The sequence below is a fragment of the Schistocerca cancellata genome, chromosome 5, assembly GCF_023864275.1.
Source record: "Schistocerca cancellata isolate TAMUIC-IGC-003103 chromosome 5, iqSchCanc2.1, whole genome shotgun sequence".
Taxonomy (NCBI): domain Eukaryota; kingdom Metazoa; phylum Arthropoda; class Insecta; order Orthoptera; family Acrididae; genus Schistocerca; species Schistocerca cancellata.
Window position 1 is genome coordinate 689,373,395 of NC_064630.1, and position 15,353 is coordinate 689,388,747.

Here is a 15,353-nt window from a genome sequence, read left to right on the forward strand (position 1 = left end):
GCAGCCATAGCAGCATCGTCAAATGTTAAATTCAGAAATCCTCTGCTTGTACATACAAGAACTGTTATCGTGTTGTGAGAAACCATTACATCAGGACAATCTTTACATAGCTTTACCTCAGGAGTAATAAAGTTCTTGTTCTTGGCTACCGGAACATGATACTATAAACAGTCTTTTAAGTAAAAAAAGAGGTTGGAAATCAGCAGAGACTGTTATGGAAAATCAGAGTCCGTGAGTGTAAATAGAAACTGAGACAAAAGGCCTTCTGAAAGAAACATCATGTTGAAGTAGATTAAATTTAATTTCAAGAAAACAGAGCACAAAAACAACAGAATACTCTAATCTTCAACTTGTATGTTAAGTGCAAAAGAAATGACAAATACAGAGCTATTACAAATGATTGAAGCGATTTCATAAATTCACTGTAGCTCCATTCATTGACAAATGGACACGACACACTACAGATACGTAGAAAAACTCATAAAGTTTTGTTCGGCTGAAGCCGCACTTCAGGTTTCTGCCGCCAGAGCGCTCGAGAGCGCAGTGAGACAAAATGGCGACAGGAGCCGAGAAAGCGTATGTCGTGCTTGAAATGCACTCACATCAGTCAGTCATAACAGTGCAACGACACTTCAGGACGAAGTTCAACAAAGATCCACCAACTGCTAACTCCATTCGGCGATGGTATGCGCAGTTTAAAGCTTCTGGATGCCACTGCAGTGAGCGAAGAAACGGTTCAACGCGTGCAGGCAAGTTTCACGCGTAGCCCGCGGAAGTCGACGAATAAAGCAAGCAGGGAGCTAAACGTACCACAGCCGACGGTTTGGAAAATCTTATGGAAGAGCCTAAAGCAGAAGCCTTACCGTTTACAATTGCTGCAAGCTCTGACACCCGATGACAAAGTCAAATGCTTTGAATTTTCGGCGCGGTTGCAACAGCTCATGGAAGAGGATGCATTCAGTGCGAAACTTGTTTTCAGTGATGAAGCAACATTTTTTCTTAATGGTGAAGTGAACAGACACAATGTGCGAATCTTGGCGGTAGAGAATCCTCACGCATTCGTGCTGCAAATTCGAATTTCACCAAAAGTTAACGTGTTTTGTGCAATCTCACGGTTTAAAGTTTACGGCCCCTTTTTCTTCTGCAAAAAAAAGGTTACAGGACACGTGTATCTGGACATGCTGGAAAATTGGCTCATGCCATAACTGGAGACAGACAGTGCCGACTTCATCTTTCAACAGGATGGTGCTCCACCGCACTTCCATCATGATGTTTGGCATTTCTTAAACAGGAGATTGGAAAACCGATGGATCAGTCGTGGTGGAGATCATGATCAGCAATTCATGTCATGGCCTCCACGCTCTCCCGACTTAACCCTATGCGATTTCTTTCTGTGGGGTTATGTGAAAGATTCAGTGTTTAAACCTCCTCTACCAAGAAACGTGCCAGAACTGCGAGCTCGCATCAACGATGCTTTCGAACTCATTGATGGGGACATGCTGCGCCGAGTGTGGGAGGAACTTGATTATCGGCTTGATGTCTGCCGAATCACTAAAGGGGCACATATCGAACATTTGTGAACGCCTAAAAAAACTTTGAGTTTTTGTATGTGTGTGCAAAGCATTGTGAAAATATCTCAAATAATAAAGTTATTGTAGAGCTGTGAAATCGCTTCAATCATTTGTAATAACCCTGTAGACTGTGAGAGTCTGCGTGAAGGATAGCTTGCATACAGTGTGCCAGAAGACAGGCAAGATACAGATATGGAAGAAATTGTGATCAGTACTGCAGCCAGAGCATGACAGAACAACCAATGATTTAAGCTCAAACAACCAAGCAGGATTATATAGCATGCAGGAGGAGGAGGAGATTAGTGTTTAACGTCCCGTCGACAACGAGGTCATTAGAGACGGAGCGCAAGCTCGGGTGAGGGAAGGATGGGGAAGGAAATCGGCCGTGCCCTGTCAAAGGAACCATCCCGGCATTTGCCTCAAGCGATTTAGGGAAATCACGGAAAACCTAAATCAGGATGGCCGGAGACGGGATTGAACCGTCGTCCTCCCGAATGCGAGTCCAGTGTGCTAACCACTGCGCCACCCCGCTCGGTTATAGCATGCATTCAGGACTATTAAAAACATTAGCGGGTATAGGGCATAGTGTCGTTTGGTCTGGTATCCAAATTCTACAAACAAGAGATGTATCAATACAATTTCACATTATCAGCATCAACAACAACAACGCAGTACCATAATGGGAAGTGCAGAAAAATGTGAGACCCACCATTCACCCAATTAATGTCCCTTGAAGCTTCTGAAATTATGTCAACAGTAACATCCTAAAGAAATTAAGGAAATACTGACAAGGTGCTACAAGACACAGATTTTGGCATCAGAAAATAGAGAGGTACCAGAAACAACTCCGATCTCACATTAACAACAGAAGGATGAATAAAGAAAATCCAGCACAAAGTCATGGTATTTGAGAACTAAGATAATTGTCAGATTAGGAAAGAGTTTTGAAATTCTGGAAGAAATCTGGATGAAGAACAGAGAGAAGTGTAATCTGCAATATCTACAAAATTCAAGAGGGAATAACATAAAATCAAGAACAAAGAACAGGGAAAGACAAGATTTCAACTTATCACACTGTCATAGCAGCTATCTAAAAAAAATGTAATAAAATTTCGTAAGAGTAATGCAAAGTTGTCAAATACCAACAAAGGTTTACAGACAATAAAGCCATCGTGCCAAATGTAAGAAAGACATAACATTCACTTTGATGAAACTGAGAAGCACTTAGGATGGAAGAGTTACAGGTCAATATAGGGCAGATGGCAAATGACTGTACAACAGGAAGAAGTAGACTAACAAGCTAAATCATGGTTCCCTGGATCTTAGTTGAATGAAGTTTTTGTGACAAACTGGGCTGTGGCTTTGTGCCATAGGTTTGGGAGTTTTAGCATCCCCCCCCCCCCCTAAATAGGCCAGGTGTGCACTACACATCAGAGGAAACTAGAGAAGTAGCCGACTGTGTGTGGGATGCATCAAGAGTACTCAACAAGGCCATATGATGCTGTGGGAGGCAATGTATGCTATTGGCTTTGTGTTTTTTCCTGGTAAGTAAAGTGAGTGGCAAAGAAGTTTTCTACACTGTACAGAACAGGTGAACTGAAGCAGATATTTTACCAGTCCAGTGTATCTGAAGTGGGGTGTATGAAGGTGAGGACTTTGAACAGAATTTTTTGTGGAATTCAGGTTTTAAAACGCTAAGTTGAAGATATGCTTAGGTAGAGAGTACTGTAAAGCATGTGGAAATAACTCTCTGGAGGAAAGCCATGTCAAGTAGGTCATCCAGGCAAGTTACTGAATCTGTGAATGGCTCTTTACTACTAGTTGTGTGATTCTGGTTTGTAGTAACGTTCTAAAACTGAATAGGAGGCCAAAATGTTAAATAGTTTTTCAGGTGGACTTTTTAGTATTGCAACAGTAGGGTTTTGATCTGGATAATAGGGCATTATAATTTTTTATTACAGAATAATGATGTCTTGTGCAAACATCTCAGGGATTATCGAGTCATGGTAATATGTAGAACTGCATTGTTACTTAATAGGGACTGACTGGATCTATATACAGGAAGGCCTCTGTACAACAGGTTGCACCCCAGTATCGAATTTATTTTCATGTCACTAGAGTTGATTCTGTAGATTGGACAGTACTTAATGAGCAAGTGGGACAGTTTTTTTTTTTTTTTTTTTTTTTTTGTGGTTTTAGGGCGCACAACTTCAATGGTCATTAGCGCCCTGACTACTCTAAAAATGCACTGCGAGGCACAAGTTGACAACAACTAAAAGGGAAAAGACGCTAAAAGAGACTGACAGGCATAGGATTAAAAAACAACATCAAATGTCCTTAGCGAGGTTTGTCAAATTGATAAAACAAAGAACACGAGCAGCTGTTCGTGGGTCATCCGCTAAAACGGCATCGAAAGTATTAGGCAGGTTAAGATCGAGGCGCAGTTGGTTAAGATCGGGACAGGACATTAAAATGTGTCTAACCGTGAGCAAGTGCCCACATGGGCAGAACGGCGCCGGCGCAGCCGTCAGCAGATGGCGATGGCTGAACCGGCAGTGTCCAATCCTTAACCTTGCTAAAACGACCTCCTCCCGCCGAGAAGGGCGTGAGGAGGACGTCCAAGCCACGGGAAGAGGTTTTAAGGCCCGAAGCTTGTTGTCAGTAAGTGCAGCCCAATCGGCATGCCACAGCGACACAACGCGCCGACAAATGACCCTGCTAAAATCGGACGAAGGGACACAACAAGAAGCTGTCCGAGGCTGGAGGACCGCAGCCTTGGCCGCGGCATCTGCAGCTTCGTTCCCAGGGATACCGACATGGCCAGGAACCCACATAAAGCTAACTGGCGGACTGACGTCCACCAGCCGCTGAAGAGAGCGTTGGATCCGGTGTACGAAAGGGTGAACCGGGTACGGATCACTGAGGCTCTGGATGGCGCTCAGGGAATCTGAGCAGATGACATAAGCAGAATGTCGGTGGCGGCAGATGTAAAGAACAGCCTGGTAGAGGGCAAAGAGCTCAGCTGTGAAGACCGAACAATGATCATGGAGCCGGTATTGGAAACTTTGTGCCCCGACTATAAAGGAACACCCGACCCCGTCATTGGTCTTAGAGCCATCTGTATAAATGAAAGTCATGTTGATGAACTTCGAACGAAGTTCCAAAAAACGGGAGTGGTAGACCGAACTGGCGGTGACCTCTTTTGGGAGCGAGCTGAGGTCAAGGTGAACGCGGACCTGAGCCTGGAGCCAAGGTGGCGTGTGGCTCTCGCCCACTCGAAAGGTTGCAGGGAGTGAAAAATGAAGGTGTTGAAGGAGGCGACGAAAGCAAACTCCAGGGGGTAGCAGGGCAGAGACATACAACCCGTATTGACGGTCGAGAGAGTCGTCAAAAAAGGAACGATAAGACGGATGGTCGGGCATTGACAGTAGCCGACAGGCATACCGACAAAGCAGTATATCGCGCCGGTAAGTGAGCGGCAATTCGCCAGCGTCAGCATGAAGACTCGCTACGGGACTGGTATAAAATGCTCCGATCGCAAGTCGTAAACCCCGATGTTGTATGGAGTTGAGGCGGCGTAAGATGGATGGCCGTGCAGAGGAGTATACGAAGCTCCCATAATCCAGCTTGGAGCGGACGATCGACCGATATAGACGAAGTAGGACGGTTCGATCCGCTCCCCACGACATACCACTGAGAACACGGAGGACATTTAAAGAACGGGTACAACGGGCGGCCAAATATGACACATGTGGAGACCAGCTAAGTTTCCTGTCAAAGGTAAGGTCTAAAAATTTGGTTGTCTCCACGATTGGGAGAGCAACGGGACCAAGTCGTAAGGACGGTGGGAGAAACTCTTTGTAGCGCCAGAAGTTAATACAGACCGTCTTCTCGGCAGAAAAACGGAAGCCATTGGCGACACTCCAGGAGTAAAGACGGTCAAGAGAACGCTGAAGACAGCGCTCCAGGACACGTGTACACTGCGCGCTGCAATAGATGGTAAAATCGTCCACAAAAAGGGAGCCTGATACATCAGCTGGGAGGCAATCCATTATTGGATTGATCGCGATGGCGAACAGAGCGACGCTCAAAACTGAGCCCTGTGGCACCCCATTCTCCTGGCGAAAGGTGTCGGACAGGACAGAACCCACACGTACCCTGAACTGTCGATCCATTAAAAAGGAACGAATAAAAAGAGGGAGGCGACCGCGAAGGCCCCATGTATGCATGGTGCGGAGAATGCCCGCCCTCCAACAGGTGTCGTAAGCCTTCTCCAAATCAAAGAACACAGCCGCGGTCGGGCGCTTCCGCAAGAAGTTATTCATAATGAAGGTCGACAAGGTAACCAGATGGTCAACAGCAGAGCGGCGCCTACGAAATCCACATTGTACATTTGTAAGTAGGCGTCGAGACTCAAGCAGCCAAACCAATCGAGAGTTAACCATTCGCTCCATCACTTTACAGACACAGCTGGTAAGTGAGATAGGTCGATAACTGGAAGGCAAGTGCTTGTCCTTCCCCGGCTTAGGAATCGGGACAACAATAGACTCGCGCCAGCATGCGGGAACATGTCCCTCAATCCAGATGCGATTGTATGTACGAAGAAGAAAACCTTTACCCGCAGGAGAAAGGTTCTTCAGCATCTGAATATGAATAGAATCAGGCCCTGGAGCGGAGGACCGTGATCGGCCAAGTGCGGTTTCGAGTTCCCGCATGGTGAATGGGGCATTATAACTTTCACAATTCGAGGAGCAAAAGTCAGGTGGCCTAGCCTCCTCTGCCTGTTTGCGGGGGAGGAAGGCAGGGTGGTAATGAGCGGAGCTCGAAACCTCGGCGAAAAAGCGGCCGAAGGCATTGGAGACAGCCTCAGGGGCCACAAGGACTTCACTCGCGACCTTCAAGCCAGAAACTGGGGAGTGGACCTTAGTGCCAGATAGCCGGCGCAGGCTACCCCAGACAACAGAAGAAGGAGTAAAACTGTTGAAGGTGCTTGTGAAAGCAGCCCAGCTGGCTTTCTTGCTTTCGTTAATAATACGACGACACTGAGCACGTAATCGTTTATAATTAATACAATTCGCCACTGTAGGGTGGCGTTTAAAGGTGCGTAAAGCACGTCGACGAGCACGTAAAGCGTCTCTACATGCTGCGGTCCACCAGGGGACCGGTACGCGACGTGGAGAAGAAGTAGGGTGAGGGATGGAATATTCAGCAGCAGCGAGAATGACTTCCGTGAGGTGTGCGACCTGACGATCGCAGCTTGTGAAGGTTTGATCCTGAAAGGTCGCCCTGGAAGAAAAGAGCCCCCAGTCTGCCTTGGAGATGGTCCAACTAGAGGAGCACGGAGAGGGAGTATGCTGCAGGAGATGGATAACACACGGGAAGTGGTCGCTCGAATATGTATCAGCAAGTGCATACCACTCAAACCGGCGTGCAAGTTGGGCAGTACATATAGAGAGGTCTAAATGGGAATAGGTATGAGATGTGTCCGAAAGAAAAGTAGGGGCGCCAGTATTAAGGCAGACAAGATTGAGCTGGTTGAAAAGGTCTGCTAACAAGGAGCCCCTCGGGCAGGAGGCTGGAGAACCCCAAAGGGGATGGTGGGCATTGAAGTCTCCAGTTAACAAAAACGGTGCAGGTAGCTGAGCAATAAGTTGCATCATGTCTGCCCTGGTAACGGCAGATGACGAGGGAGTGTAAACGGTACAAAAGGAAAACGTAAAGGCGGGGAGAGTAATGCGGATGGCGACTGCCTGCAGGCCGGTGTGCAACGTGATGGGATCGTAGTAAATATCATCCCGGACCAGCAACATAACCCCTCCATGAGCTGGGATTCCTACCATAGGGGGTAGGTCAAAACGCACAGAGGTGTAGTGTGTCAAGGCAATGTGATCGCATGGGCGTAGCTTCGTTTCCTGGAGGGCTACGACGAGCGGACGATGCAAGCGGAGCAGCAACTTCAAGTCCTCTCGGTTGGAGCGAATGCTGCGAATATTCCAGTGAATAAGTGCCATCGTAAGAAAAGGAAGATGAGAGAAGGGGTCACCTCGAAGGCCGCTTAGGGCCTGGCTTCGAGCGAGCACTGCCGCCGCTATCAGTAGGCGGACAGTCATCGTCCATGGGGTCTATAGGGTCATCGGCCATCTCGGGATGATGGCCGGGAGGGGGAGCTTCCTCCGCCGGTGAACGGCCACATGTACGGCTACCGGCGGTGCGGCCAGGCGAAACGGATGACGGCCTGGGGCGGCAACCGCTGGGTGGCGCAGGAGAAGAGATGCGCCGTGGCGGAGAAGGAGAACTGTGCTTCCTATGCGCCTTTTTGGAAGGACGTTTGGAGGAAGTATCGGTCGAAGGCTGGGAGGTCGAGGGACGGAGGAAGTCTGCACGGGATGGTTCCTTCTTGAAGGACCGTGCATCTGACTTCGGTGTCTTCGACTTAGCAGAAGCTGAGGAAGTGGCTGGTGTCTGTGGTGTGATGGGAGGAAGAGGAGACGTCGACCGCGCGATCTTAGCACTGGCCGAACGGACGACCGTGGTGCTGAAGGTCAGATCGCATGTCTGGGTTGCGACCTCCCGGGTAGTCCGAGGAGAGGCGAGGACAGTACTATATTTCCCCGCTGGGAGCAGCGTGGGCTTCCTACTAGCCAATAGCTTGCGAGCAGCCGAGGTGGACACTTTCTCTTTGACACGAATTTCTTGGATGCAACGTTCGTCCTTATAGACAGGACAGTCGCGGGAGGATGCGGCGTGGTCACCCTGACAGTTCACACAATGAGGAGACGGAGGTGGACAGTCACCCTCATGGGCATCCCTGCCACAAGTGACACATTTAGCCGCATTAGAACAAGACTGTCGAGTGTGATTGAAACGCTGACACTGGTAGCAGCGCGTAGGTGTCGGGACATAGGGGCGAACAGAAATAACCTCGTAGCCCGCCTTGATGCGCGATGGCAGCTTAACACTATCGAAGGTCAAGAAGAGTGTCCGGGTCGGTACAAGGTCGTTGTTGACCTTTTTCATGACCCGATGGACAGCCGTCACGCCCTGCTCAGCGAGGAAAGATTGAAGCTCCTCGTCAGTCAATCCGTCGAGGGAGCTAGTATACACTACACCACGAGACGAATTCAAAGTTCGGTGGGCCTCCACCCGGACAGGGAACGTGTACAGGAGGGTGGCCCGAAGCAGTTTTTGTGCCTGAAAGGCATTCTCAGTTTCTAGTAATAAGGTGCCGTTACGCAACCTGGTACAAGATTTGACAGATCCGGCTATGGCATCAACGCCCTTCTGAATAACAAAAGGGTTGACAGAGGAAAAATCCTTTCCGTCCTCAGTGCGAGAAACTACGAGGAACTGTGGGGCAGGCGGTAGTACTTTTGTCACTGTTGGCTGGTCACGTTTCCGTTTTTGGGTCGAAGTCGAAAGCGATGGAGTAGAATCCATTGCGGAGGAATCCCCCATGATTGCCAGTGTCTCCGATGGCGCGCTCCTTCCTTGTGGGGACCCTCTCAGAGGGCACTCCCGCCTTAGGTGAATGTTTACACCTCAGGTCACACCTCCCGAGAAACAGACGGAGGGACCAATCGGCATGGTCAGAAGGTATCAGCTCAGGCAATCACCCCTCCCCGGGCCTGGCCTTTACCAGGGGGTACGCGCGTGCCTTACATGTCTACCCAGGGCGGGGACTTACGCGTTACCCCGTCACCGGCTACGCGTGCGAACGCGTGGGTCGGCCTTCAGACACGCACAGGGAGGAAGGAAGAAGAGGAAAAAGAAGAGAGAGAGGGAGAAAGAGGACAGACTGTCTCAAACGCCTAGGCGGAGACCAGAGAAGGCAATGAGAAGGCAAGGAGAAAAAGGCAATGAGAAGGCAAGGAGAAAAAGGCAATGAGAAGGCAAGGAGAAAAAGGCAATGAGAAGGCAAGGAGAAAAAGGCAATGAGAAGGCAAGGAGAAAAAGGCAATGAGAAGGCAAGGAGAAAAAGGCAATGAGAAGGCAAGGAGAAGTCAAGGGAAAGAGTAAGGAAGACAGTGAGGTGGAGAAGAGCAAAGAAAGGGACCAACAAAAGGAAGGAAGAAACAAGAAGTTTAAAACCAAAAAGACCACGATTATAGGTCGTGAAACCGTCCGTCTCCGGACGCAGGCGCTAACTACCCCCGTGAGGGGGATGGACTCCTTTTAGTCGCCTCTTACGACAGGCAGGAATACCTCGGGCCTATTCTAATCCCCGGACCCGCAGGGGGGCAAGCAAGTGGGATAGGATTCCATGAAGGGCACCAATATTTTCTCTATTGGCACATAAGGACAGAGAAAGGGCTCAAAGGTTCTGAAGGCAACAAGCAGAACCTTATATCAAAATAAAAGTTGGTGGAGAACAAGTCTGAGTGAGTAAGGGAGGCTGGAATTAGAATACATTGGTCATCTTAAAAAATTTAATGCCGATTACCACAGAGAGAGAACATACACAATATTAAATGGAAAGCAGATTAAATAAGAGTTTTATTCTTCAGCTCTTACAGCCTGATTTGACCACTTCAGTAAATCATTTTCTGGTCACCATTTTCAATAAGTTTTCTTTCCGAATTGCCCCATACATTTCATTCATTCTAATCTTTGTTGTCATTTCTCATCTGTGAATATCTCTTTTATCATACGTCATTTGTAGATTTATATAAATAACCAGTTACTTCAAATTACAACTTGTTTGCATATTAAAAAATGAGTCTCATTGCCATCCTATCAGTGCATGTGTTTATGACTCCACACAGTGGCAAATAGATAAGCTGATAGATGTCATATAGGTTTACTTGCAACTGCTACAGGCGTTTGGCCAAAATAGTTGGATGAACGATAGTCACCTTTCTACTGAATTCTTGTAGCGAACCACAAAAGAAATAATAAAATGTTTCACAACACACAGGCTGAGAATTGAAGTTTGTCAGAAATTCAGTAAATCGAAGATAAATGTTATGCTTTCAAATAATGTGTAACAACCTACACTGACGTGGCTTTGTGAAACAGAAGTGACTTAACTGAGGTATGTTAAAATAAAATGGTTTCATTCTACATGTGTGAAATTACTTATCAATATGGAAAGGATGAATTCTAAGGTGCCGAGATAAAGGGGTATCTCAGGAAATGGCCAAAATGGAGTGAAGCGATCTACTGCCTGCAGAAACCAGTCGCTTTTCGGTAATAAAAGAAGACTAGGTTGTATCTTCACTGTAAGTATGATAATTCAAGTGTGTAAAAGGGTATACATCACAATGTGGCAACCAGTGTTGGTTAATGCATATTATGCAACTTACATCTATAACATCCTAATTAATGACAATATTATGAGGACTGATTGCTACTCAACATATAGAAGAGATGCTGAGTCATAGCCAGGCATAACAAGAAGACTGCTTACAAAGTTTTGCTACAGCTACATAAATATTTATTACTCAAAAGGATAGCCAACAGTTGCAGAGACATAAGTCTTCGCAAAATGAATGTGAGTACGAATCCTTTGAAGCTGTAGGGCTATTACAACAAGTAACAGTATAACAAATTATGAAGCTGAAGGAATATGCATAAACTTAGGATTTAATTGTAAAATCTGAGGTGGAATGTGAACGTTCAAGTTTGATGGGTAGATGGCAACTGAAGGAAAAGAATTATAGAATTACGGGTTCTCCATACAAGGAAAAAAGCTGCACTTCCACAGAAACCACCAGATAAGATTAATTCTATCACTCATTTTTCACATAGATATATTTGTATTTCTAGGTGTTGAAACAGAAATGTCCTGAAGAAGCTATCCAGCTTTTGACCAGACTAATGTTACAACAGTTTAATGCAATAGAGCTAAATATAAAGAACTAATAGAAAATTCCCCCTAGGACTTTCTAAGGCTAGGTCAGTAGCTGGCTAAACTTTAGGAAGTTTTTGTTATTTTATGTATACAAAATACTTACTTGTGACAGTTTAATATTTTCAGTCACAAACTGCCAGAGAACTGGAAACTGATACACATCAGTATTACATAGCTCAAAAGAAGGAAACCAGGACATCCACGCATATGTATCATATCAAAACAGGAGATTCAATAGAGAAGCAAGAGTTCCTCAAAATATCCATTTACATAAAGCTCATCTCTATGAAAGAAACATTTATTTGATGTCCTCATATTATAAAACAAACTTACCTGAAACCATCATCATATGAACCTTCTGCATTACCCAAATCTTCAAAAAGTTTTTTATATATATCTACACATGTTTCTGCCAAAAGTGTTCCAGTAAACTGGTTTGAGTTTTCAATTCCTCTCACACACATGACTGCCTCTGCACCAGTCGGAAGTAAGGTGATGATAGAATCCTCCGAACACCTGAGAAGAAGCATTATTCCTTTAATTATGTACAATAACACACAAAAATAAGTTCACACATTTGAGTAAAATGTACAAAACAAAGCTGATTAAGTATCTCTAAGAATAAATGTGAACATTTAATCTACAACAGCAATAATACATACATTGTCCTTGAAGCATTGTCTTTGTTGGCAGCTGGACTCTGTTTTGATTGCTTTGAATTTTTAACTTCTGGCAGAGAATAATTTTCTCCCTCGACCATGACAATTGTAACACCACAGTCGTCCTATTAAAAAAATACAAAATTTCAAAAAACAAGAATAAGTCTCTTGTGAAATAGTTTAACATAAGTTATTAAGTTAAAATTTGAAGAAAGGCTGTAATTAAAGCAAGGGCAAGGTTGTATATGAAGCACTGCAGGTTGTTTCAAATCTGTGAAATATCTCAACTGTACAAACTGTCAGTATTTCTTGGCAGATGATGATGTTGCTATTTTGCATCAAAAGACTGGTTTGATGCAGCTCTACACAGTAGTCTATCCAGTACAAGCCTCTTTATCTCTGCATAACTATTGCAACCTACATCAATCCTTGGTCTCACACTTTACTACAATCCCCCTCGCTGCAACCAAACTGACTATTCCTCGATAACCCAGGATGTGTCTTCTCAACCAATCCCTTCTTTTACCAAAGTTGTGCCATGAATTTCTTCCCTCCTCAAATCTATTCTGTACATTTCTTTAGTTATGTGTTTACCCACCCTGTCTTCAGTTTTCTTACATGGCACCACATTCCATAAGCCTCTATTATCTCCATACATGTACTGTTTATTGTCAAAGTTTCACCCCTGTACAAGCTACACTCTAGTAGATTGCTCTTGGGAGGGGAGGGGGGGGGAGGAGCTTTCAAACACTTCAACTTACACAAATTCCTCTGCATACCTTGCGGGACAAGCACTACCACAAGAATGGATACTGTGGAGAAATGACTTAGTCAGAACGCAGAGGATTGTTTCCAGAGCTAATTTCCATCCTGCAAAGGAATATGCGCTGATTAGAAACTTCCTGGCTGGTTAAAACTGATTATTTCATTCGGAACTTTGATCAACCTCGAGTGTCAAAATTTCGCAGATCAGTAAAGATCAATGGTAATCATCAATTCACAACCTAGTGAAGGTACAAACAAAAAGACGTGATTTTGCACAAATACAAGCTGGAAAACAAATAATAATGAAGAAGTTGTTAATACTCCCACACTGCCAACATTCGAAATAATTTTTTCGTTCTGTAAGATTAGAGCAATGAGCATATTGGCAATGCAAGTAATGAATGCAAGGAATAATTACTCCCATAAGAATTCTCAGAGACAACTCAATGTTGAAAAGAGTAAAGGCACTTCGTACACACTGGCAGAGAAAGAAATGGAAATTCAAACTACTTGCAGTTAACAATAGGTAACGGAGTATAACAGGAGGGATTGATTAGCAGTCACTACACAATTATCACTGAATTCTAGCAAGTCAGTGGTCACAGGATGACCATAATTTAACTACCGAATAACCCTATGTGCTTAAAATGCTAGGAAAACTGGATGCACATTGTGATATCATATGTATAAGCCAAAATCAATATGAAAGCATGTCTCAGTACTTCAGAGGTTGTTTCTGGACAGTGGATTTAAAGAGCTAAGGTTCGACCATCTTGTAATTGTTTTGTTTTAGGGTGCAAAAACAATTAGGGTCTTACATGCCCACATCAAAACTGTACAACACAAAGACAAAGAGAGGAGTTCAATATGACTACATATTACCTCAACTGACGGAAGAGAAGACAGCTAAAAACAGGGACATGGAGAAAGGTCTACCAAATAGGCCATAGAGAAACAGAGGTCGTGAACTAAAAATTGAACGGCCTTCCCCAAATTCCTACGATGGATAAAAAGTAAAACGCGGTCGACAGCCCGCGCAGTGTTCACTGAAACGGCCGATAACTCAGACGGGAAACACATACGAGAACGTAAGTGGTTAAACAAATGGCATTCCATCAGAAAATGGCGGACCATCAAAGGTTGAGAGCAATGAGTACAAAAATGTGGGGAGCACCACTTAACATATGGTGATTGCTAAAAAGACAAGTGCCCAATATGCGACCTAGCTAAAATGATCTCCTCATGGTGAGAGGGCCGAGAGGAGGTCGTCCAAACTGCTGGGGGAGGGGAGGGGGGGGGGGGGGGGCTGGCTTAATAAACCTGAGTGTTTCCATGAAGGAAGGATCAGGTGTTGATGCCAAAGTGACATCAGCTGTCGACAGACAGCAACAGAGATTATCAGGGGGAATGTGAGAACTTGCGTGCTGAGGTCCGAGAACTGTGGGCTCGGCAGCACCATCAGCAGCCTCATTTCCTGTCAGACCAACGTGACCAGGAACCCGCATAAAAAATCAGAGTGGCGCCATCAAGAGTGAGCAACTGACAGCTTTCCTGGACCCATTGCACTCAGGTAAGGATGGCGTACAGTGCACAGAGGCTTTGCCACACAGAAAGTCGGAGCAGATGACAATAGTAAAGCCTGTGTGGCTGGATGTACTGTGTGGCCTGATACAGGGCGAAGAACTCTGCTATAAATACTGGAGCAGTGTTCCAAAAGCTGATACTAAAAAACATTGGTGCCAATGATGAAGGCACATCCAACGCCATGGTCAGTCTGAGAGACACCAGTGTACTCAAAGGTACTGCCGCAAAGTTCCGTGTGAAGGTCATGAAACTGAGGGTACAGAGCAAGGCTGGAGTAGTGTCTTTAGGAAGCGAATGAAGGCCAAGGTGAATATCGGCCACCACACAAAGCCAAGGCAGTGAAGGGTTTATACCCACTGGAAAAGTTGCAGGTAGCATGAAGTTAAGCTGCTGGAGCAAGAGCCAAAAGCAACCTCCAAGAGGTAACAGAGAAGCGAGGAAGCGCCCATACTGGTGATCAGAGGAGTCATCGAAGAAGGAGGCATAGGATGGGTGGCCACTCATCGCAAATGGCATGTGTATCTGCTAAGGAGAAAGTCACAGCAGCAGGACAGCGGTAGTTTGGCAGCTTATGCAAACGCTCTCTCAACCGGGCTAGTGTAAAAGGCGTCACTAGCCAAAGAGGTGCCACAATGGTGGATAGTACTGAGACTGTATAAGAGGGAAGAATGAGCATATGCATAAATGAAACACCCTTAGTCTAGTTTTGGAAGGACAAGGGACCAGTACAAACAGAGGAGGGTGGTTGGATCTGCTCCCAGGAATTTCATAGTTTCAATGAATGGAAGAGCAACAGGCTCAAGATGTAAAGACAGTGGAAGAAACGAATTGTGCTGCCAGAAATTCATACAAACGGTTTTATCAATGGGAAAACCACAGCCATTGTCTATGCGCCATCAGTAAAGACTGTCAAGACATCGCTAG

At 45.5% G+C, this 15,353-nt stretch overlaps 1 protein-coding gene across 3 annotated transcripts in view; it reads right to left on the reverse strand.

The window, feature by feature from the left end:
* Positions 1 to 15,353, reverse strand: part of LOC126189027 (uncharacterized) — a 212,922-nt gene that overhangs the window by 45,807 nt on the left and 151,762 nt on the right. For all 3 annotated transcript variants that reach the window (XM_049930859.1, XM_049930858.1, XM_049930857.1), the window contains exons 14-15: positions 12,084 to 12,205; positions 11,755 to 11,937 (exon numbers count right to left, since the gene is read on the reverse strand). In XM_049930859.1, coding sequence (XP_049786816.1) covers positions 11,755 to 11,937; positions 12,084 to 12,205 — 305 coding nt within the window. The remainder of the gene's footprint in view (positions 1 to 11,754; positions 11,938 to 12,083; positions 12,206 to 15,353) is intronic.